Source organism: Amblyomma maculatum, chromosome 1 (assembly GCF_055883805.1).
Source record: "Amblyomma maculatum isolate TAMU_Amacu chromosome 1, ASM5588380v1, whole genome shotgun sequence".
NCBI lineage: Eukaryota > Metazoa > Arthropoda > Arachnida > Ixodida > Ixodidae > Amblyomma > Amblyomma maculatum.
In genome coordinates this window covers 372,318,709-372,342,385 of record NC_139344.1, presented here as the reverse complement: position 1 = coordinate 372,342,385, position 23,677 = coordinate 372,318,709, and the positions used below count along the sequence as shown (strand labels likewise).

Sequence of the window (23,677 nt, the reverse complement as noted above, 5' to 3'; positions counted from 1 at the left end):
TTCCGAGAAAGGCAACAAATTGGATGTTTACACCGCTTTGAATGGAGCATCACTGCAGCTTTTATGTGATGTTAAAAATAAAAGAAATGTCCTTCTATATAAATTTTTGCCAAATTACTAATTTAAATCTATTATAAATGGTGTAGATATGCGTTATTGATGTGCATGTTACAGTTTAATAAGAATGTCAGCAAAAGCACTCGTAAAATCTTGATCAGAAAGGATGTGGTCAAGTTTCATCAGCGGTGCAAAGGAAACTAAAACTGCGAAGCCATCAGAAATACCTTATAAGTGAGACGTCTCAAATGACTCACTTTAAAATAAAAACCTCGCCTCAAATTTTTGTAAGGGATAGACAAACTGGGGTGCTCTATCTTCGCATAGAACGGACGCTGTCCCGGCCTAAATACCTTACACCGCAGTTATGTATCACGTCTTCAAACGCATGTAACTGATTGCACCAGGCCCAGGTAGCCATCCCTCATATGTTGCAGAAGCAGCAGCAAACGACCCCATGCTACTCTGGAAAATACCGAGACCAAACAATTCACTTTTATTTGATCATGCATTCGGAAAAACACAGCCGCCCACTGAGCAAAAAAAAAAAATATTGTCAATCTGAAAGCCTTTTTGGACTATGGTGAACTGAACTTACCGCTTCAACTTCGTCTTTGGTGTGTAAACAGAGAAGTACAGTGAATATGCAGCGCTGACAGTAAATGTAACGCTCAGGGTCGGTTAAACATTGATACCAATTTTTTAACATGCGAGCGAGTACGGGCGACAAATTATGCCGGTAATACACAGCCCTTCATGCCCCGCGTGCTGCTTCCCGACAGCCGAACGTCAATCGCTTGCTGATGGCACCGCTCATCCACTGACCTCCTCGGCATCTCCTGTCTCGGTGGTGCGTGCAAGGCCGCGTACGACCGGTGCAGGGGGTTCAAAACAATCGTCACGTATGCGTGATGGAATTAACAGATTCTCATACCATCGCATGTGGTAAGCGGCCATTCTATCCTTTCGAAGCTGGACGATACCCAGGAAAAGCAATGCCATGAGCTCTTTCCTACTGAATACATATGTTGCAACTGCAAGCTGCCACTAGGTAATCAAGTGGCCGAAGTAGCAAAAATGTCCGACCATGAGTAATCGGCAACGCATTGCTGTTGAAAATGGATCTTGCTAGATGTGTAGCAGACAACTGGATCGCCCTTTGCCAACAATTCTTTTTGCTAGAAGTCTCAGCGCAGACTCCACATGACAGCACAAGACAACATGACAAGACGCAAACGAGCACTGTGTGCGATAACATGAACTTCACATACGTGAACTACGCACAGAGAGGCACAGAAATGACTCGTTTGTGGCTGTTTGCATCGTGTTGTGTTTGTACACTGTTTCCACGAATGCCAGTAAGCAAATTATCATAAAGTTTCTACCGATAACCGCTGCAGAATGCCGCACTGTTTTAGAAAGATAGAGCAGAGTAGAGTTAAACGTGAGAAGTTACAAGTAACAACTGCCGCTCTGCTCACGTTTGGGGGAAAAGGGAAGAATTGGGGTAAACAAAGCGCTTTCTTGCATAAACACGCGTAAATGTTGTCCTTTCACAACTTCATCTTGGGAAGGAAGCTTTCGATGCTCGGTCGAAAAATAAAAGGCAAGAACATCCACGAATGAATATTTTTCGTTTATAATGAAGTTTTTATTCGACGGGGCCCCCCAAAACCTGCATGATGCGAATGCATCCCTTTGAAAGTTGAGATCTTTGGGTTCTCTACGAACTATGCTTGACATGGAATCGCGTCTTGCATACACTCATAGATACACACAAAAATTCGCCTTAATAACGCAGGCAGCAAAAACCGTGGACCCAGTATGGCTATTATGTTGGTACTCTGTGACTCATTGTGGGGCCGTACATTGCCAGTATAGCACCAATATTAGGCCGTTCGTTTGAGCTGCTGGGGAAATTAAAGCTTAACAATCAAAATCATGTACCATGACAGTGCTTGCACAAATTACGGCATATATAATTCCACCAAAGAAACTGGCTCACTTCGCTATTTAGAGCTCGTGTGCAATCAGAATAGTCGGATGTAGCGGAAGCCTTATCCTCAGATTTAAACTCCAAAAAGCCAGGTATTTTTTTCTTGCTTGACGCCTGCCTGACGCCTGCCGGACGTGTAATTCCTGTCGTAGCGAAAGCTTATGCCAATGTACGACTTTGAAAAAAACCTTTCACGTAAACGCTTTAGCTGGTTTTCACAATCTTTTCTAAGAACGTTACAAATTGTTTTATCATTAGAAATAATATAACCGATGACCCCATCACCTTGGATCACTAGTACTCTTCAGCACTGTTAACGTTGCTGGCTTGACTGATGAGATGCAGGTGTCTGTCCGTCCTCATTTCTACCAAATATAGGCCCTCCTTGTTTAGGCGTGAAAGGCCAAAATTATGGACGATAAACAGCACAACATATAGGTACCCGCAGGTATCATGTTTTCTTATTTGTTGCTGTTCATACATATGGTACACAACAAAGTAAGACATGCCTTTCAATCACAGCTCAGATACCTGAAAACACATATGCACGTACGGTGACTTGCACAGCAGGTGTAACGGACGGCGTGGCTGCGAACCCGTATACATAAAAAAGAATGACAGTTGCACTCCGTTTGCTACGGCAGCGCTGATTCCGGAAAATATTGTGACGGCGGCTCGAACTACTCTCTTCGAGATGCGTTCTCACTCCAGACATTGGGAGTAACGTAACTCTAGAAGGAATCGCATGTCCTTGCGCGCACATCAAGTGCTGGTCTTTGACCGAACGCGTCATTCGAATTGGGGATAGGTGATAAAGATTTGCAAGCGATTCAACTGAGCTGTTTTATAAGCGCACGTTATTGCGTAAAAATCGGATTTAGTCGGCGATGAACTGTCGACGTCGGACCAAGTAGAAAGGCTGCCGAAGTTTTCCGCCGTCAGGCCGGCCTGTCCGAGATTTCACAGTCGTTCACACACTACAGGTGTTCGAAATCAAGTTCACTTCTTTCTCGTCCACTACGGCGTTGAGCTCTTTCTTTTGCCGTAGATGGCTGTCCTTTGGTATCCTGCATAGAAAAAGGTGAAAAGATGGGGGAGTTCAGGTTTAGGGAGTTTAGGTTTAGGGAGTTTAGATACATTTGTCTTTTTTTTTGACAGCAACTTCATGGTACCAATGCGTTTGCAATATATATATATATATATATATATATATATATATATATATATATATATATATGTGTGTGTGTGTGTGTGTGTGTGTGTGTGTGTGTGTGTGTGTGTGTGTGTGTGTGTGTGTGTGTGTGTGTGTGTGTATGTGTGTGTGTGTGTGCGTGTGTGTGTGTGTGTGTGTCCGTGATGCCCGTGGACTCCGCAGCACACTATGGCTAAGTAGGCTTAGCGCCCGTAGGGGTACATGGAAACAAATATTTAAATGTAGCTTTCTGATTTCAGAGTGCCTGTTTGCTGTAGTTTATTGGTAAAGAGGAACCATGAACACCCTAGTACAAATTGCGAAAGCGTGAAACGTTATTTCAAAGGCGGCGTATATTTAGAAGATAGCGAAACGTGCCTAAATTGACGAGAGCTCAGAGAGCTATGGACTGAAATATGGCAGGTGTAACCTAAGAGACAGGAAAAGCGCGCAGTTGGTCTGAGAAATTGCTAAATTTATTGACACTCTAGTCGAAATCAAGAAAAAGAAATGGCCATGGGCAAGGAATTTAAAGCGAAGAGAGGATGACCGATGTTCACTAAGGGTAAGCAATTGAATTCTAAGGGAAGGAAAGCAGAGCAGGGAGTAGCAGAAAATTAGCCAGGCAGATACATGGTCTTTGTATTCATTTCTAGTTTCCCACAGCGCTATTGTAAAAAGTTGGCGAGTACTTCGAAGAAAAATGTGCCGAAGTACGCTGAATTTTCTGTTGGTGGGGGTAAGACCTGTTGTCTCTGTACGATGGTCTAGACAGGTGACGGCTGTCAACTTGCCGGAAAGTGCACTTGTCACATACCAGCTTAACTCCGTGTTCACGAAAATGTTCCAGCCCACTTTCAAGTGTTCATTTCCATTACCACGTTTCTCAAAAACCAGAATACCTATATGCTTGGACGCCTGATTAGAAATATGCTAGCATGCCACATCCATGTTTCTTTGAAACAAAGATGCGGCAGAGGATATTTGAAAGGCGGACTCTTGGAACAAAGCAAATTTGAATGTGCGTTAATGACGTGAAGCTCCTTAGAGGCTTCATTCAAAGGCAGCCTGGTTGTGTACTTCCTGGAGATCAAGAACGCTGAAATAATCCCTTGCTTTTAAAGACGCGAACTCATCCACAAAAGCAGGCAGAGCGCATTACTCAAATGCACAAGCTGAATTCAGGCTTGTCCCAAAGTCGCAGCAAATTCTGCTCGTTATATCGTTCTCCAGCACAGGGACAATGACAGTTGCACCTTCTGGATGTCGGACGGGTGGGAGTACGTCCGTAGATTTCAGCCGGTCTAGCTTCTACGACACCTTAGTTCTCAAAGCGTAAATCCTGTCTCATATGCAGGCGAAAACGCTACCGATTTCTTCCACGACGACACAAAAATCTGTTTTGAGCTGTCGCAGCGGCTCGAGCGGTGAGTGCGACGCAGAAATTATTCGCTCTTGTCATTGCCGCTCGCCACTCACTCGCTTGCATGTGAACCAGCCTTAAGAAATAGATCTTGTTTCACGAAAATTCAGCAAGGCGTCGCTCTTTAGTTGTATGCTAGCCAGTGGCTTTTTGATTTGGAGCAAGATCTCTGGAACAAGCATCGTCGCAATCATTGATCACTATGCTTATTGCTCCTGTGAATGTTAGCGTTTCATGCGTTGAGTCCTCTGCGGAAGGCTGAAGAGCCGGAACCTCTGCTTTGTAATGAAGTCACGGCCAGAGGGATTTGGCTCTGAACATTTTAGCAGAGCCCTGCCGGGGTGGCGTAGTGGTTACGGCACTCGACTACTGTTCTCAACGATGTGGGATCGAATCTCGGTGTCGGCGACCGCTTTTCGGTGGAGGCGAAAAACAAGCCGCCCGTGTGCTGTGCGATGTCAGTGCACGTTGAAAAACCCCAAATGGTCGACATCTCTGGACTTCACCTCTACGGCGTCTCTCATAGACTGAGTCGCTTTGGGACGTTAAACCTCACAAACCAACCAACCAACATTTTAGCACGATCAGCGGGCAGTTTACAAAGAGTTTTGTACTGCGCAGACGGTTGCAATTGTACCAGCACTGGCAATTATCCAAACCAGCATAATAACTTCACACGCGAAGATTTTTTGGTGCGGGCCACTGTTCGTGATAATCTTCAGAAGCGTTCCAAGAGATGACGCAGCCTGCAGCTATCCAGTATCAATTTACATGGCGAGTTGGACACCATTCTACGTGAAAAGGCGCCAGATAGGCTGCTCGGGGCGTATGTGTTGAACGAAGCAAGGTTCAAATATGTGCCCCTTCACTGCCATTGCTTTCGGACGCAGTATCTTCAATAGCCGATGCTCTTTCCCAGATCATGCACGTTGCAACGTGACCGTTACTGGTGGACATAACATAAACACACATTTGCGAGGTAACCACGGCGCTCGCATCGACAACACGTTGCTCGTATCCACGTGCAGCTGATGTGGTCAAATGTGCCGCTACACCGCATCTACCTCACCGCTACGGCACACAATGAACACGACAAGCTTGTAGAGATTTGCTGTAAGAACCTTGTAGCTTGAAACAAAGGCTTCGATCCTGATTTTCTTTCAGCGTCATTTTTGGCGGTCTCGGCAGAGAGTAAATGCTGAGGCTCCTTCTAGCGTTAAATTCGTTTTGGGGATATTTTCTTCCGCATGTGACTGAGGGTATATGCCGCGCGCAGTGCGGAAAGTGCAGTTGTTTGCTATGCGTGCGAATTTAGGCACGAAACGTCTCGAAATCAGCTTGTGCTCTGACGAAGTCCGGCAAGAGGTAGGCTTTCCATGTGCTTGAGATGTGGAATTGATGGTGAGGGCAAAAATTGCACTCGTCACCACTGTTGCATAGCTCGCTCTAACGCGGCAAGTGGAAAACGCCCTGTTTATTGTGAAGCGCCGGCCAATATTTGATAGATTATTGCGAGAACAGGGTTGACAGGGTGGGAGCCTAAACGGCTATCAATCGTGCGATCGTCACAAATACAAAAATGGGTAAGGGAAACGTCTCAGCGGCAAATGTTCTGTTTTCTTTTCAACGTTCCAAAGCGGCTCAGGCTATGAGGAACGCTGGGGTGAAGGGCTCCTCATAGCTTTGGCACCGTGAGGTCCCTTAACTTGCACTGAAATCGCGAAGTACACGGGTCCCTTGCTCTTCGCCTCCATCGAGAAGCAGTCGCCGCGACCGGGTTGTGATTCTGCGCATCTTTGGATTCAGCAGTGGAGAGCTCTTAGACAATAAGCCACCGCGGCGGTCCACAAGACTGCTGAGGGCAAAGTTAAAACACAAACAAACAAACAAACAAACAAACAAACAAACAAACAAACAAACAAACAAACGAACGAACGAACGAACGAACGAACAAACGAACAAACGAACAAACGAACAAACGAACAAACAAACAAACAAACAAACAAACAAACAAACAAACAAACAAACAAACAAACAAACAAACAAACAAACAAACAAACAAACAAACAAACGAACGAACGAACGAACGAACGAACGAACGAACGAACGAACGAACGAACGAACAAACGAACAAACGAACAAACGAACAAACGAACAAACGAACAAACGAACAAACGAACAAACAAACAAACAAACAAACAAACAAACAAACAAACAAACAAACAAACAAACAAACAAACAAACAAACAAACAAACAAACAAACAAACAAACAAACAAACAAACAAACAAACAAACAAACAAACAAACAAACAAACAAACAAACAAACAAACAAACAAACAAACAAACAAACAAACAAACAAACAAACAAACAAACAAACAAACAAACAAACAAACAAACAAACAAACAAACAAACAAACAAACAAACAAACAAACAAACAAACAAACAAACAAACAAACAAACAAACAAACAAACAAACAAACAAACAGAGAAATGAAATCGTAGCGTTTGATTGTAATTTTTGTTGCAAGCGTACTAAACCAAACTATATCAACCAAGGGCCGATACCACACAAGTCTTTCCAGAGGTAATGTTTTTGGAAAATATTGGAAAATCTGCAACTAAGCCCATCCTACCACCTCTGCCACCGCGATGGCACAGTGGTTAGGGTGCTGATCCCAAAGAAGCTGGCTTAAACCTGGCCGCTGCGGTCGCTTTTCAGTTTAGGCAAAAAAGAAGGCTGCCATACACTATATCACCGCATTGTTTTACACTTGTTGCCTTACGAGAAGGAAATGTGTGATTCCCAAGAGAATCATTACGTGTATTCATAAACATAACCTAAGAATGCATCACAAATCGCCTCGCACGAAAAGGACCAAAATACAAATGTCGTACTTACCTGTTAAAAGAGAAGAACTTCTGTTTGCCCGCGTACTTCTCCGCGTCCTCCATATTCTGGTAGAGAGGATAGCCCTTGGTTTCAGGTAGCCAACTAGAAAGCGTACCACCCAAGCCAGCCAGCGCGGCTATTACGGCGAACGGAATCCAGGCGCCGTACTTTCCCTAGACGGAGGCAAAATAAAGAATGTCATCATAGTAACCTGTTCGTGCCGCAGCAGCAACAAAAACTACAAAACAACAAGTGAAACGCGAAGTAATTGCTTACAAGGTAGATAATGTATGGCATACAGATGGTGAGCGTGGAGGAGATCGATGAGGATGCTCCGAGAGCGAAAGACCGCACCGGAGTGGGCATGACCTCGGATGCCTGCTGGTACATGATCATGGCGGATGCGGTGCAGCAGAACTTGGCCAACATCACGAGGACCACGCCGGCCACTGTCGCTTCTGCAGGTGAGAGTGAGGGGAATATTCGAAGAAAAAAAAAAAAGACGGAAAGACGTGGTCACCTTCTCATATGGTCACGGGGATTGGGGGGAGTAGAGGGAGACGAAGATCTGGCTATAAAAATTCTGAGGACGGTTACGGCATTCCTCAATGCGAAATTGAAGCACAGCTCTTTAGAATTTTTTCACAAAGCGAAAGAGAACGCAAGGCAACAGCACCGTCCAGAAGAGAGAGAGAGAGAGAGAGAGCGTTTAGGGCGTTTGTTAATGCGGGCCTCAGTGATGGCCGCACTCTGCCCGGCGAACCATCTCGGATGTGCGATTACCGATCGGTGCAGAGCTCGTAACTCTTCTTTCTTTTCTGAGAAATGTTCTCATCATCATCATCATCATCATGTTTAGCTCTTGAAGGCTGTGGTCTGCTCGGCTTGCCGTCTCGGATGTCCAGTGAAGGAGCGGCGCAGACTCGTGGCTTTTCTTTCTCTTCTCCTGGGAACTTATCTTTGGCCCCGTGATTCTTTCGTGGCTCGTGGCTCTCTTTCGCTTGATCACAATGACACCGACGGCGACGCTAATAAGCTCTGCGGTGTAATAGTTGAAGCTCACCTTTGGGCGTGAGGCAGAAGGCGACGCAGGAGAAGCTGACCGTAAGCTGGAAGAAGACGCTCATCCATCGGCGGCCCAGTTTCTCCATGGCCCACCAGGATAACACGCAAGCCGGGAACTCCACCAGGCCCAGCAAGAAGAAGTTGACAAACTCGTTGCCGCTCATGTTGGTCACGTTGATGCTCATGCCGTAGTAGGCACCCGCGTTGCCCACCCTGAATTGCGGGGCGAAATGTTTGTGATCAACCCAGTGGGCGACTAATGAATTCGCCGAGGGCGTCTTTCATTGAACCGTAAAGAGGAGGAGGAAAATGAAAGTTATTGAAGGATGATTTCAGTTTTATACTGTCCCTGGATGGCCCAGTGATGGATCAAATGTTCTACAGCAACCAAGCCGAATCAGTCATTAAGCAAGCGGTTTTGAGCAGCCCATCGATAGGCTGGAAACGAAGTTAATCATCTTAAATCGCTGGTCTAAGCGACTGAATTAACTGCGGCTTACTTGTTGGTTATTCTGGTTCCTTCATGTCTATGTTTTGAAACTAGGGAACAAAGGAGGAATATTTTTAATGAATAAAAATGTACAAATTTAAATGGACGAACTGTAGCTGTAGGCAGACATATTAGCGGAGAAGAGTAGCAAAAACTTGAAATCAGCAAACAGCATGGTGAAATAATAGATAACCTAATAAATAAAAGTATGCCTTAGCGTGCCTTGCTTTTTCGCCGTCGAGAAATCATGATTAGGGCAAAAATAAAAGAACGAACGGAGGCCAAGTCAACCACGAGGTAATGAGATGTTCGATTTCAGACATGTCACGACTTTTCAAGAATATTTTCAACATCTCGTTTGGTAATGTATAGAAAATAAGACAGCCTCCCTCATTTCTAGGCACATGTTTTAAGTATCTTGTATTAATCACTAAGGCTGGACTTTAAGCAAGAATCTCGAGCAGCCGCTGAATAAATAAACTAAGGATTACCAAGACGTCACTCGGGATTATGGATAGAGCGCATTCCAGCTTCAGTCGTCGTACCTCACTTATTCCACGCGAAGAAGTAGGCCTGTCGTGGTCACTGAGTGAATAAGAATTTCGACTATTAAGTACGAGTTCACGTGATCCTGACTGAGGGAGCTCCTTTTGGATTGAGACATAATACAAAACCTCTTTAATTTGGCGGCTGTGGTGTTTGTTAATGAACGCCAGACGGTCGAAATTAACCCGGATCTCTTCACAGTGGCCCGCTGCATAGCCTTACCATATGGTTAACTCGTACAAATAAATTTCTAATTCAGAACAGTATAAAATCGTCCGCTAATGAAATGTAAGTTTGCGCAATAAAATGAACAAACTGTTAAAAGACGACGGTCAAGATGTAAGCTAAAGGAGAAGGATATCGATAATTTTTCGTAATCATTGACGCAACTCTCCAAGTTTGAATTTCATGGTTAAGTTGCTCAAGTCTAAGACGTGGGGAGGAAAAAAGCTAATTAGTCACCACTGCTAATACTGTACGTTGGTACCATTCAAGCTATCATGTGGACGCCTATTAGTTAGGAGACAACAAGGTTTTGCGAATATTCTAAATGGGCATCACTGCATTTGTGAACTCGTGGGGTTGTACAGCGGCGGTATGTAGAGTCCAACGTCCCAGAAGGACACGTGACCTGTGTTTGGCTACCGAGCAAGGACATATCACACAGCACGCGGACGGTTTTCCTCTTTGTCTCCATCTGCATGCGGTCGTCGTGGCTAGCATTTTATCCTTCGACCTCGGGATCAAGTTCCGAATTCCAACGTTTCTGAACTACCGGGGCGATCACAATCAGTGGCACATTTTGTATCTCAGACAACCGGAAGAAACAAGTACAATACTAAAAGACACCGGCTGGTTACAAACGCTGGGTAGCACATTCCACTTGGTTTAATATCATGATTAAATGCATGCCTCTTGACAGGCTCATGGCTCATCGTCAAATGACGCAAAGGATGACGCTCTTTTTCAACCCTTGCTTTTTTCACTGCTCAGTTTTTATCTGCTAAATTAGTGCATTATTTTAGACCCACCAAAAGTATAGCAAGGAAAGGCCGTAGAAACAAAGTCATTTTTAGGCAGGAAAAAGAACGCGCGGCATAGCCACTGAATAAGCTTCGAATTTCAGCTTGTTAATTACTTTGCCTTGCTATGTATTATAGCGCAGGATATATTATTTTTAAAACAGTCTAGCAGCTGGGCTATATATTCGTATTTTAGTCAGTAACTCCGTAAAATCATGACCGGCGCACTCGAAACAAAAAGCTGATTTTGCACACGTAGTCTAATGAAATTGCAGCATCTGAAGGTATACGCGTGAAACCCGCAAGCATATCAAAACAAGACACCAAACTGGACCCCACCCCCATCCTCCCAAAAGAAAGGAAAAAGGCAGGAAACATGCATTTTGCAGAAAATGACGAACGTTTTTTGTTATTTTTCTGCTGCAACTGAAATTTACTATTGGATAGTGTGAACGAAGAGGAAAATGGTGGAATAGAGAATTATTGAGGCGCATGGTTAAATAGCAACAAATAACTGAGCGCTAAAACTTTGTTCCCTTTCATATCTGAGGGACCTGTACTCATGACGCCTTTTCGTGTTTGGTGTTTCTTGTTACACGTTTGATGTTATTTACTTTTCGTATCGCCACGGCTACCTCATTTCTCGGCTTGCTGCTGACTTCTTCGAGAGGTGCTTTGGTAGCTGTGTTTGTTTGGCGGCGTACAGAGCCAGAGTTGTTACGCTTTAAAGCGACTGATTAACAGCTAGTTTTCTTACCGCTGAATAAACTTCCCTTCCTGCACTACCAGCTACGCACTTGCTGAAGCGCTCATTTCGGCATGACTTGCTTACCAGCTGACTGCAATGATCAGGAAATTCTTTCGAACCCTGGCCACGCGTAGAAGGTCGGCTGTAGACGATTTTGCCAATTTTTCCTCTTCGACGATTTTCCTTTGCACCCTCTGTTAAAAATAAAAATAAAAATGAAAAACACACAGAGAAAGATTAGAGCCTTTCAGAACGGCGCATATTTAAAGGTATTTTAGGCACTGGTAAAAGACACATTTCCGTGAAAGCCACATATGAGAGGAGACGTACGAGTGCACACAGAGGCAAACGGAGCATACTTTACAGCATTTCTCGCGCTTTGCATCACTGGTACTGCCGGCTATGGTATGCGCCTACTGGTAGTGAACGCTAGTAGGCTTTGAAATGGATATTCAATGTTCATTTCTTATAGGGGACGTCTAGTTTGGTTTGGTGTTTTATGAGGTTTAGGGTCCTACCGCGACTCAGGCTGTGAGCCCATAGTGACACCGTAGAGGAGGGCTCCGTATAATTTTTATCTATTAGAGCTCTTCAGCGTGCACCCACAGCGCAGAGTAGATAGGCGCCTTGCGTTCCTCTTCCGCCGAAACGTGGCCGCCGTGACTGGACTCGATGCAGCATCTTTGAGATCAGGGTCCATATCCCGAATTTCCGTTGTTTTCTGGTGTAATTTTTGCCTTGACGTCAGGTAAGCTGATTGGTGGAAACGCCGCACCGCATGTCGCATCGGTTATCACCACTTGCTCTGACGTTACCACCGATCAAAGTCAGGGCGAAGCGGAGAAAAAGACACCTCTGAAAACTACGCAAACTCGGAATACGGGCCCAGCAGTCGAGCGCCGTAACCACTGATCCATCGCGGCTGGGCAGTACTGAACGCGTGGTTACACACAGAATGGTAAAGGGCGCTCCATTTATTCATGTCCGCATCTGTGTGTGAAAGCGCTGTGACATGGACAAATTCTACTAGAAAAAAAAGTATTTAGAACAGAAAGGCTTGTCTGACTCACACCATGAAAACTGTCTTACAGGCCAGTTTAGTCGTAAACACATTCTGCCGGCATTGCGGAGGCTCCAAATCTAACAGTGTTTCTTCCCCTCCTTTTTCCTTTCAGACACGAACACTAAACAGGTCAATCGTATTACACTGGACAACTCCTAATCTTGTCGCCTACGCCATTGTTATCTTCTTTTTCACCGAAAAGCGGCTTCTCCGCAAGACAAACCCTCACCAGGCGTCACTAGGTTTTAGATCAATAACGGGGTCAGCGCAGAGCACCCTAATGTGAAACAGCACGATGTACGCTAGCGAAATGCAATAGAGAAAGAGACAGAGAGAGATACGAAAAGAAATTGAGAGGGAGGCTAGGAAGATGCTGAGCCACGCTCGATTAGCCAATTACCTCCAAGTCATTGGCCAGGCTTTTCGGCGGGCTGACACCGTTTGTCTTGGCAATGCGTGTCAGCACGTCGGTGGCGTCGCTGAAGCGGTTCCGTGATAAAAGCCACCGCGGTGATTCCGGCAGCAGCCTGGCAAAGAAACGGCACTCGTTCACACATTTTGAATACAGCGGACAGGAAGAAGTGAAAATCAGGTCTGCGCATCTGGACTGCGCTGGCAATTAAGGACGCCAGCTGCCTCGAATTGTTGAGTAAGCATTCCCTATACAAGGATGGCTGCGAGAACATTCGATTGAATTCGACTCGCCGATAGTAACTTTTATAGCTGTTTTGCTTCGCGATATCAAACATCTTAAACGAAAAACTTCCATAGATACACAATGACAGGAATACGTGTGCTTTACGCGTACCGTTTTTATGTTATCTTCTGTTGCAGCGCTGACTTGCATGCTTTATTCGATGGACACTGACTGTTATTTAATCAGCTTCCTCAGGGCTCCCGCTTGCAGTCAGCAAGTAAGAACATAGGGAAGGGGGGGGGGGGGGGGGGGGGGGAGCAATAACTTTCAACTTCGTGACTCTGTGTTGAGATATTGTCCAAATGTACTAATTTCCAAAAGTCAAATGAGGATTGAGAGGGACTCAGTAGGTATTAGAGTACAACTCCCTCAATTTCTCTTTACTGCGGTCAGGGGCGGGTTAGCAGTGATGAAGGCCCGGTTCAATAAATATTAGGAGAGAACCACCGCCCTCTCCGCCCCATGTTGTTAAGTTCGAGACTTGACGCGTTTTAGAATTTCCTACACGCAACACATGCCATATTTATTCGAAGAATCTACGGACTGTTTATGAACATTGCCTGACCATGAACTTATCCGCAGAGCACAGGCAGACCGGCGACTAGACTGACCTCTTCTAGAAAATCACAGAACACGCAACATCCTCTCGCAAAATCAGAACGCGAATTTGAAAAATAAATTGCTCGAGTGGTTATTTTCTTGACTAATTCGATAACGCCGGACGATTGGCCGCGTTTGAGAACAGAAGAGGTTAGAGATGGGTCTTGCTTGTAAGCTATTGGCAATTTCGCATCGTAAATACGTTGCCAATCATCCAATTATTTTGCGAATGCATCCAGCAAGACAAACTGAGTTTCACCTAAGGCAGTGGTTCCACAGAAACTGCGATATTATGTCCTATAAGCTGACTTAAAGTACAGCAAATAACTCCAAATGCTGTCATAACGCGGGCGCTAAATCTGATCGAAATGGTGGCGCCTGCAGAAAATGGCATTGCTAGTGAACTGGCTCAAAATTAGTAAAGCTTTGGCACGCTTAAATAAGTAGTATAATGTGCATTTGCACTTTATACAGATTTTCCACATTAAGAACAATATATTTACACTTTGCACATTATTGCCACCTAAAATGAAAGGAAGCACTTTACGTATCACACACTTTTTGTGCTTTCAACTTTCAAAATAAATGTGTATTTTTCAAGATAGCACATACATGCAGCACGTTTAACCGATCAGTAGCCGCCGGCGCCGTAGACGGCGGTCGGAAAAATAGGGTGGGTACTTAAGCTCGGCATATAAGCGGATTACAGGACAGCTTACATACACTTTCCTTCAAAATCTGTCGTCTCCATCAGAAATCGAACCACTATCCTTCTAATAACCAGCTGAGCGCTACTCCACGTCGGGCTCGTGAGAAGCAGATCGTAATTCTTGACTAGCGCAAGGATGATATCAGCGATAAAAATGACGCTGCAGTTCGTTATAGTGATAATGATGACAGTACCCATTACAATGAAGCTATAGTTAGTGATAATGAGTATAGTAGCTATGACAATGACAGTGCATTTAGTTGATGACTATAATGATGATAGCACCGATGACAGCCCTGCAGCAGTGGTGCAGCGGTTAAGGCGCTTGATTACTGTGCCCATGAATGCGGGAAAAACTCCCGGCCGCGGCGCCCTCTTTCGACGCAGGCGAAAATCAAGCCACCCTTGTGCTGTGCGATGTCAGTGCTTGTTATAGGATCCCAGTTGGTAGAAATTTCCGGAGCACTCCACTATGGCGTCTCCCATAGCCTGAGTTGCTTTGGGAGGTTAAGTCCCATAAACGAACCAAAACAGTACCGATGACAATGACGATGCAGGTAATGAAAACAGTCCTGTAAAGTGGTTTTCGCTATTTCCGCTCTTTAGCTCAGTTTCGTATATTCGTATAACATGTCTCCATTTTTCATTCAACGTTTAAGCAAGTGTATAAACATATTGTAACAATATTTACGTTTCTATAAGTGTTTTCGTGCCTTTAGCTGGGAGAGTTTCTCGAAGGGATCTTCAACGTTAACCCGCCTGAGAACCTCGCATCTCCGCTCACAGTAGAGAAAATTACTGAGGCAGCTGTCAGCTACGAGCAGTCTCTAACTAATAATTTATTGTTTTTGTCACAGCTTTGACTGCCTACGCTCAAATTAATAAAACACAGCTGACCTCAGCAGCAGCAGAGGTCAATTGGTTTACCAACTGGTACGAGCTGGCTCAGAACTCAAAGCCAGATAGAACCGTTTTATTCCACTTGGCCACCAACTGGGACCCGCTGACGTCCAATCAACTGAAACTAATTAAAACCAGCTAAAATCATTTTGGATTATTTTCTCATCTATATGAGCGAGTACAAAGTTTTGTACCTTGAACAGAGAAATATGAGGTTGTCTTTGAGATTAGGTGAGTGTACGATACGGCGAACAGCTTTTGAAGAATTCGACACTGCAGTATATAAGCTTTAATATTGTACCACAGAAAAATAGGAAGACGCTTTGACTATTGTTGGGATCAAATCTCGAAATACACTTTCTTTATTAGCTCCGGGGGGCCCCTGAGAACGAAGGGCCCGGTTCATTTGAACCCTTTGAACCCTTTGAACCCTGGATAATCCGGCCCTGACTGCGGTCGGTATGTTCCCCACCGAAATAAACAGAAATTTCCCTGATCGAGTAGGCAAAACAAAAATACGATGTATTCAAACTTCTCTTTTTTTTTTTCCTTCACGCTTTCTTATGGGCCATGCTGCTGGGCACAAGGAATTGCCGAGCGCAGCTCTTCGATGCAAATAGTGCGCGAGAATGCAATGCAAAACCATGTCAGCGTCAGAAATTTCTTTACATCTATTATAGTATGTCTATTGTACTTACCAGTACATTACTTTATTACATTGCATTTCTTCCTAGTGTACTGCATAAAAAGCAAGGCTGCACATTTAAGCGCAACCTAAAGAAAAAAATATATATATATATATATATATATACATACACACGTGTTTCACTTAGCAGAAACAAAGTGCTGTGCACAAGCGAAAAGTGAGCTTGTGCGTGTGGCCATATCGCTTTTACAAACTAAAATTGCGAATGCGCAGACGGCAGAATTCCTGTTCCTGTTAATCTACACTGGGAGTGGCTGTAAGGACGCATGAAATCGGCGTTACATAAAGTTCGCTACCTTCGCTACCAAGCGATTGAGGCCTGTAGAACTGAAGCTAATGACCATGGAGTGCTTCACTCTATAACAGACCATGCGTCGCAAAAAGCATTGTGCTGGATTTGAACCCCAGTCCTGTTTTCGGAGGGCTGGGGGAGTCGAGTAGTGGGGAAGCCGTACTTTACGTATAACAAGTTGATGATGGCGGCACTGGAGCAGAAAAGTCCGAGGACGATCCAATCGCGAGTAAGGTAGGCAGCCAGAGGGAGCAAGCACAGGCCTGCGGTCCATGACATCCATGCGACGGCCAGCATGGCGGTCCTCTGCTTAGGGCCGACCAACTCCAGCACTGCGAACGAAATGACTCAATGAATGAACATTCACCAACGGTATATGATACACTTGCCGCTTATTCTGCAGCTTTCTTTTTGGCATTTGAGCTAAATGGTTCCTTTCTGTTTGAGGTTGTTTGCTAACTAATGAAACTCAATAGAGACAAATGTTTCTGCAGCGTGCAAGCTTGTCAATCATGTGAATTTAATAGGGTGGCCTAGAAGCCACTTTAGGGAAACGAAAAGACAATGTATAAGACTCAGTTTTGCTGATAGACCCTGATGCATGCCACTCCGACCTTGTGCTGTACGACGCTGTATGGTTATAGCTCCGTCATAGTAGGTTCGCACAAATCGAGATAACACTTCGGAATAGTTCTCGCTGCGTACAGACACTCACGTATGATGTAGGGCAGCTGGAATATCTGCGGCATGATGGTGGCGTTGATGAACCTTAGGACGATGAACGCGACGAAGTTTTTGACGAGTATGGACGAGAACCCGAATACGATGGCAATCAGGACGGTTATGAAGAAGGCGCGACGACGACCAATCCTGCGAGACACCACGCGCGGTTTGAGCCGACCGCAAATATAAGACACGCCCGAGAGTAAAGGCCAAATTTAGGAAGGTTCCTTATTTCAGTGAGGATGCCTTAAGAGTGGCGCGCCCTCTTCCGGCCATTTTTTGAATACGCCGGACATAACGAGCGCTTACATATTTAAAGAGTCAACGAAGAATGGCGCGTCACTCTTAAGTCATCCTCACTAAGGTAAAGAGCCTTCCAAAATCTGGCCCTAAAGCTAGAACATGTAAAAGGTCTAGATATACCTTTATTGAATATTTAGCCCTTGCACTAGAAAGAAAGAGCTCTCACGAGAAACGTGTCGTATATCGGCAGCTGCAGGGCCGTCTAGCACCTACTCCAGATCGCTTTGTGGAGCTTGTATGATAAGCAGGCTGGCTATTTTACGCTGCTCATATGCTGATCGCACATAAGAAACCTGAGCTGCTAAAGAAACCTCACTTAGGCTCACTCAACTGAAAACATTATGAAGAGGGCACAGCCCGAGACGTGGTCCCGAGTTGGAGTATGCGCGCCGGTTTACTACTGCCGATAAGGACTACCGCAAAGTTTATTATATAACCGCCTTCAAGATTGAAAATTGTTCGTGACCGTTTTCAGCGTTGCCTGGGCACGTTCGTTATCGCGATCAGCTAAGCGATGGAAACTCATCCGCACGTGAGCACTCCTATCAGAGCTGTGCACTAGTTTAGATAATGTTGATCAGATCATCGAAGAAAAATCATTACTGAAATTGTTCAAAACACCGCTATCAAAATAAGCCACATCATAAAATATCAAATTTTTTCTCAATGCAAAAACTTGAACCGAAGGTGTTCAGTGCGCTAGCATTAAAAAAAAAAAAAAAAAAAGCCGCGTCATTAAATGCCATTTTGGTTATCATTTCCAAAACATGAAAATTCCATTATGTGGCTCTTACTTATCTGATAATGCGCCGAAGAGAATCGTCCCGACGGCGCTTCCTACGCTGGTCATCGTGAAGACCAGGCTCGGCAGGTGACTTCGTTCGCAGACCAAGTCCCACTAAAAATAGGCACACTGTTGAGAGGTTGATTTTGAGGTGCATGCATTTTTTCTATAGTTGTTTTGAGTTTTGCCTTTCTAAATCGTTACTTATAACTGCAAAAAGCCATTTTTCTATAGCTCTAAACATACAATTATCTTCATTTTCAGCACATGTACAAATTCTAGAACCGTGTTACTTTATTTCTAACTTCATGTGCCTGTAAATTTTACACTCATCTGCCTATAATTCTATGGTACGCCTGTGAATTTCAAAAGAGTAACTGTACACCGGCATATTTCGCTTCTATCCTCATCCGAATATGCGAAACTCTGAATTCACACCTCTCTTTAGCTTAGGAGGCTGTGTTTGACGTGCATCTTACACTATTGGCACATTTTTACGTGCAGATCCTTCGGTTTAATGCCGATGTTCACCTTCTCATATAGGGGTATCAGTTCAGACTTAAGTAGACTTCTATAGACCTGTTGAATGGCGTGCGGAGGGAGAAAATCAAGATCATAGAGCATTTGTTAGGTCAAGAGTACTTGGCCCTTGGCTCTTTGTCGTTATTATATATACAGCTTTGGTCAAAAGTCCTGAATGCAAAGTGTTTTCGTCTCAGCCGCAAAATATAGCCCTTATGCCATCACTGAAGGAAAAAAAGGCATTTAAAATGCTAGGAAACGAGTTGGTATCTTAGTTAGAAACTGTCTCCTATCGTTTCATGGCCATCTAGCCTTTAATTGCACCATGACGGCTCCATTGTGTGGCTGACAAATAAAAATTACAAGGGTTCAACGCTGCTGAACCAAATATTGAGCGAAAGCATCAGCTGCGGGTGACCGAGTGTTCTTCTTCTCTTCTTCTTCCTCAGCCCACATATTAAGCCCCACTATAACCAACCGATATGAACGTACCTTAGTGGCCTATAGGGGTAACGTGAATGCCAGGGCCCTAAGGCTGATTCTGACATAACCGTACCATGTGAAACGAGAGACCCAAGTTGGCAGCGCCTGCCAGCCCGCATGTCACGTGGGGTGTGACGTCACAGCGTCACGTAGGTAAGACGTAACTGCGGCTGGGTCACGCGAAGGCTTGAAAGTGCGAGTAGTATTGGTTTCGCAATAAAAATCTTCGGGTTCACTACTTCTCACCAAGACTGTACGTGGAAGCACTTCGGCGCGAGAATATTCTGTCGAAACCGTGCAGTACCTGCTTTAAAGCGCTCCTGTGGCTTTTCTAGAGCTACGAGAGCGCTCTAGACAAGCCTACCTAGTTCTACATATACAATTTAATTTCATCATTGCACAGAAGTCGCTTTACTTTACACTTAATGGTGCTGCCATCAGGGATAATATAAGAACATGGGTGCGAGGAATAACAAAGCATAGGGTTCTGTGCTTCCATAAGACTCTCGGTGACAACGTGAGTTACCGTGTTGAGTGTTACTGTAGCGAAAGCTACACTGCGCTAGGTTTTCAAGCCGTCGGCATGGCATCGTACCGTGGCATCGCGGAAGACGCAAACAAAAGAAGAAGAAGAAGAAGAGGAAAGAAGAAAGAAGAAAGAAGAGGGAGAAGGAGAAGAAGAAGAAGAAGGAACGCTCAGTCATCCGCAGCTAATGCTTTCGCTCCACATCATTCTTCTTCTTCCTCGTTATAATGGCACATACCCACAGTGGGGGATTGGCCAGAATTCGTTGTAGGTGACATATTATAATTGATAATGGCGATTTGACTGTATGATAGATAACCTAATAATTAGGAGTTAGTGTTGCTGAAATAATTTGAAATTTTGAGCCGATAAAAATTGTAAAATAATAAAAATAATAAGGAAAAAAAAAGAGTACAATTCACAGAGATCAGCGTTAACACACAAATCTTCCAGTAGCAATATTATAATTATGAAGTAAGTCACACACCGGTTTTAGGGCATACCCTTTGACGGTTGCACCAAAGGAGAGGAGGACAGGAACTGTAAATGGCAATCCTAGGCGAGCAAGAGGTATTTCTAAATAATTTTTTCTCTGAGTAGCATACCTGCCATATTCGGTTCAGCAGCGTTGAGCTCTTCTCATTTTTTTCTGCAAACTTTTATGCGGTGTTTATAGAATAATAATAATAATAATAATAATAATAATAATAATAATAATAATAATAATAATAATAATAATAATAATAATAATAATAATAATAATAATAATAATAATAATAATAATAATAATAATAATAATAATAATAATTGGTTCACAGGAAGGGAAAGACTGCGTCATGTGTTGGGGGGGAAGGGGGGGGGGGTACTTGGCAGCCCAGTGCTGTTAGGTATATAAAATCTGCTCATAGTTATGATTGCTGAGGAATTCTTAGGCGCTCTGAGTTCAGTGCTGCAAAGATTTCTGGGAACTGCAGCTCCTTCCTAAACCTCTTTACTTTTTAGATATAGGATTTACACGCTCCTATAGATACCCGGCCATGAATAGGTTAGGTAACGATTAGACCCCCCCCCCTCTCCCCCCTCTTACCGATATAGCTGCAGAATGTTGCGACTATCAGTTCGGTGCTAGATCTTACCCATATTGGAACACAATCGCTTACGAATTTGTGTGGCATTTTGGGAGCGCGCAGTCCTTAAGCAGGAACCGCCTCACATCGAAAAAATAGGAGGTATTCACGGGCTCTCGGGATGTATACAAATTGTTAAAGATTAGGTTTTACGACTTTGCGAAAATTGTTTTCGTAAATGGGTCATGCGGTTACTACCGTGAGGATATTCGTTATCTCAAATTCAGTAATTAACTAAAATGTATCATCCAACTTCTTATTCACTGGTAGCATGAGTGTTTTTATTTAAAATTTACAGAATGTGCCTCAAGAAGTATATCCTATAATTATAATGCAAACTTTTGGTAACGGGCTTGTTTGTGTCCTGGTTTGCGCGTTGTAATTGCCAGCCCAGCCAGTCCAAATACGCACGCCAGACCGCGGCACCCGGTCTGACTCTGTTTTGCGTAAAGCCCTTGGCAAGTAAGTGGAGCTAAAGGTGACTGAGATAACTTCTAGCTCAAGTGCGGTATCGCTGTGGTCGACCATTATGCGAAGTCTAAAGTGGCAAGGTTTAATTAGCCACACTGTAACGAACTGCTTAAGAAATTGCGCTCGCTGTATGTCGCCCGCTAAGAAATTCGCGAGCTTCCCTGGTCAAAAACGAAAACAATTGCGAAATACACAGGTTATCCTTGTTGCCCGTAACGTGGCATTCTTGTCAGGTGGAGCGCCATATTGAAACAGCTGCCTTAAACAAGGCATAAGCCTCATGTTGACTGACATGGTCCAGCATGTGCAATAAAGGCATCATGGAAAGCAAATTTAAGACATGCATACTTTAGAATGCAGGTGCGTTAATAATATTGTAGAAAACAGAAGTGTCATAGAATTTCATTGCATCTAAATATTCAACACAATCACGCACGCTAACTACAGAAAGTAAAAAAATAATCGACATTTAGCTAAAGACGCAGTTTGCGGTGAGAGTGTTTTTACAGTTTCTGTAAACCTGGTCACAGAAGCTTGTTACAAACTTCGTTTTTTTTTTTGTTTTGCTGCTTTCCGAATTAAATATGAAGAACCATGAAGTCTAAATCTGAGTGCGTTGTATAGAACGCAATTCATCATAGTTGCTGGGAGGCTCCGCTTTAAACCTGACTCCATTTTCTGTTCGAAGTTTATTCCAATGCCATTTTATTGCCTTATATAGTTCCTCTTCCTCTTCGCTTCTTTGTCTAAACACTCCACCCGGTGTGTACTGATAGACGGCAGTATTAGCGCATTCCTACGTGCAAGGACTTTTATTATTAATGCTCCCGCATTAATAATAAAGATTCTCATCATCGTTGTCAATACCCGTCGTTGCAATGTAAACCGCCCTGTTTTAACGCAAGAAAGGTATGGCCGCCACCAATACCTACAAGAAAACGCTAAATCTTGAAGGAATTAAGCGAGCCCTTACTACCTAAGCTCAATGATCGGCATCCCTATTGCGAAAGAGGACAGAATTATGGTTCTAGTGATCACAGTTTCTGTAATATTAGCCTGCATTATCGACTGTGAGTTTAATATAGCCCGACAATCGCGTACTTACATGATCGGCACTGGAAGGATAAATGTGAAAGTAACGGGATAAAGAATACCTGAGTTGAAGCAGTGTTGTCATAGAAGGTGTTCTCGTAGGTAAACTCCTCACAGGGTTGCCACTCCAAGCCTTGCGACGATGGCCATGACGACTGATTTCGCAGTCCACCGCCATCTTCCAGGATTTGCCGCACCAAACTGGAGTTTAAAGCATCGAGCGGAAACAGTCTGCAGTTGTCTTCACTGACCAGCGCAGTCCTGAGGATGTGCTCCTCGGATGACGTCAGGTTGTAAGCATGGCTCACGAAGTCCGGAAGCAAGCAGGTGTGCTTCGGTGTGGACAGCATAAATATCTGGCTCATGAAGTACCCCGGCATCAGAATAGAAGTCGGGGCCAGGTAACCCCAGACTAAAATCTTCTGAAACTTCCCGTAACCGCCCATCTTCTCCAGAACATCTTCGAACTCCATGATTCAGTTGCAGGCTCGATTGCTATCTTCACCTGAAAGAAAAAATACATTATTGACCATGATGAGCACTATTTTTGCTTTTTATCTGAAGGCCAGCTATAGGCTGTCCGGACTCCACGCGTTTAATACTTGCGCAAAAAGATAGGTCACCTGCTCTGGATCCCCGGTAATGCAATTGCAGCCTAGGTGCAACAATGGGTGCTCGTTCCCACACCTATTCTGGCTGTGCTTATTTGTCCTAGTTGAACCGGTCCCTGCCGGCAGGCCATGGAAGAAGGGTGTGTGATAAATTCTTTATCTTGTCTCGATACTACTCAAGAGGTCTTCGTCGGCATCGTGAAGCGATCATATGTGAGGACGGGGATCCGGACGAGAATTGTCCTTCGTGCGTGCGATAAATCGTGGACGTTTTCTCCATGTTTGCCCCCTTTTTTTATCCCTGTCCACGTGTAAGGTTGCCCTGGTGTTTGCTCTCATTCTGACGTACACTAGACGGCGTGCAGGCTTCAAAGGTGTCGCTGTTACATATCTCAAGGTTTCAGAAACTGTCTGTCGCCAGCCATATATGTGTACCCACCATAACTGTAACATTTAGCTTATTGTGGTTGACAGCGCTTGGACACACAGACAGAGCCCATAAAACAGAAATGAGGACGATATAGGCGCTGAATGTATTGCAGAACCACCGAAACACTGCTTATATACCGAAATGTAGCACCGGCTAGCCGCGATTTTTGACTCTCATGGCAACAAAAAATGATATGGCAAGTGGA

General features: G+C 44.3%; 1 protein-coding gene across 1 annotated transcript; it reads right to left on the bottom strand.

Moving 5' to 3' along the window:
* Nucleotides 1-580: 580 nt before the first annotated feature.
* Nucleotides 581-22,958, bottom strand: LOC146208204 (organic cation transporter protein-like). The gene is made up of 10 exons (XM_084587226.1): nucleotides 22,494-22,958; nucleotides 18,221-18,324; nucleotides 17,116-17,270; nucleotides 16,564-16,732; nucleotides 12,897-13,023; nucleotides 11,518-11,627; nucleotides 8,626-8,840; nucleotides 7,839-8,020; nucleotides 7,572-7,735; nucleotides 581-3,120 (listed from the first exon to the last, which is right to left on the bottom strand). The coding sequence occupies exons 1-10, from the start codon at nucleotides 22,902-22,904 to the stop codon at nucleotides 3,024-3,026; spliced, it is 1,734 nt and encodes a 577-aa protein (XP_084443352.1). The 5' UTR covers nucleotides 22,905-22,958; the 3' UTR covers nucleotides 581-3,023.
* Between the last annotated feature and the right edge of the window lie 719 nt (nucleotides 22,959-23,677).

Excerpts from the sequence above, each read along its gene's own strand:
- LOC146208204 (XM_084587226.1), bottom strand. The coding sequence starts at position 22,904 with ATGGAGTTCGAAGATGTTCTGGAGAAGATGGGCGGTTACGGGAAGTTT. Across the intron at positions 17,271-18,220 it reads TTCGGCGCATTATCAGATAA|GATTGGTCGTCGTCGCGCCT; the intron begins GTAAGAGCCACA and ends GGTGTCTCGCAG. Across the intron at positions 8,021-8,625 it reads CTTCTGCCTCACGCCCAAAG|AAGCGACAGTGGCCGGCGTG; the intron begins GTGAGCTTCAAC and ends TCTCACCTGCAG.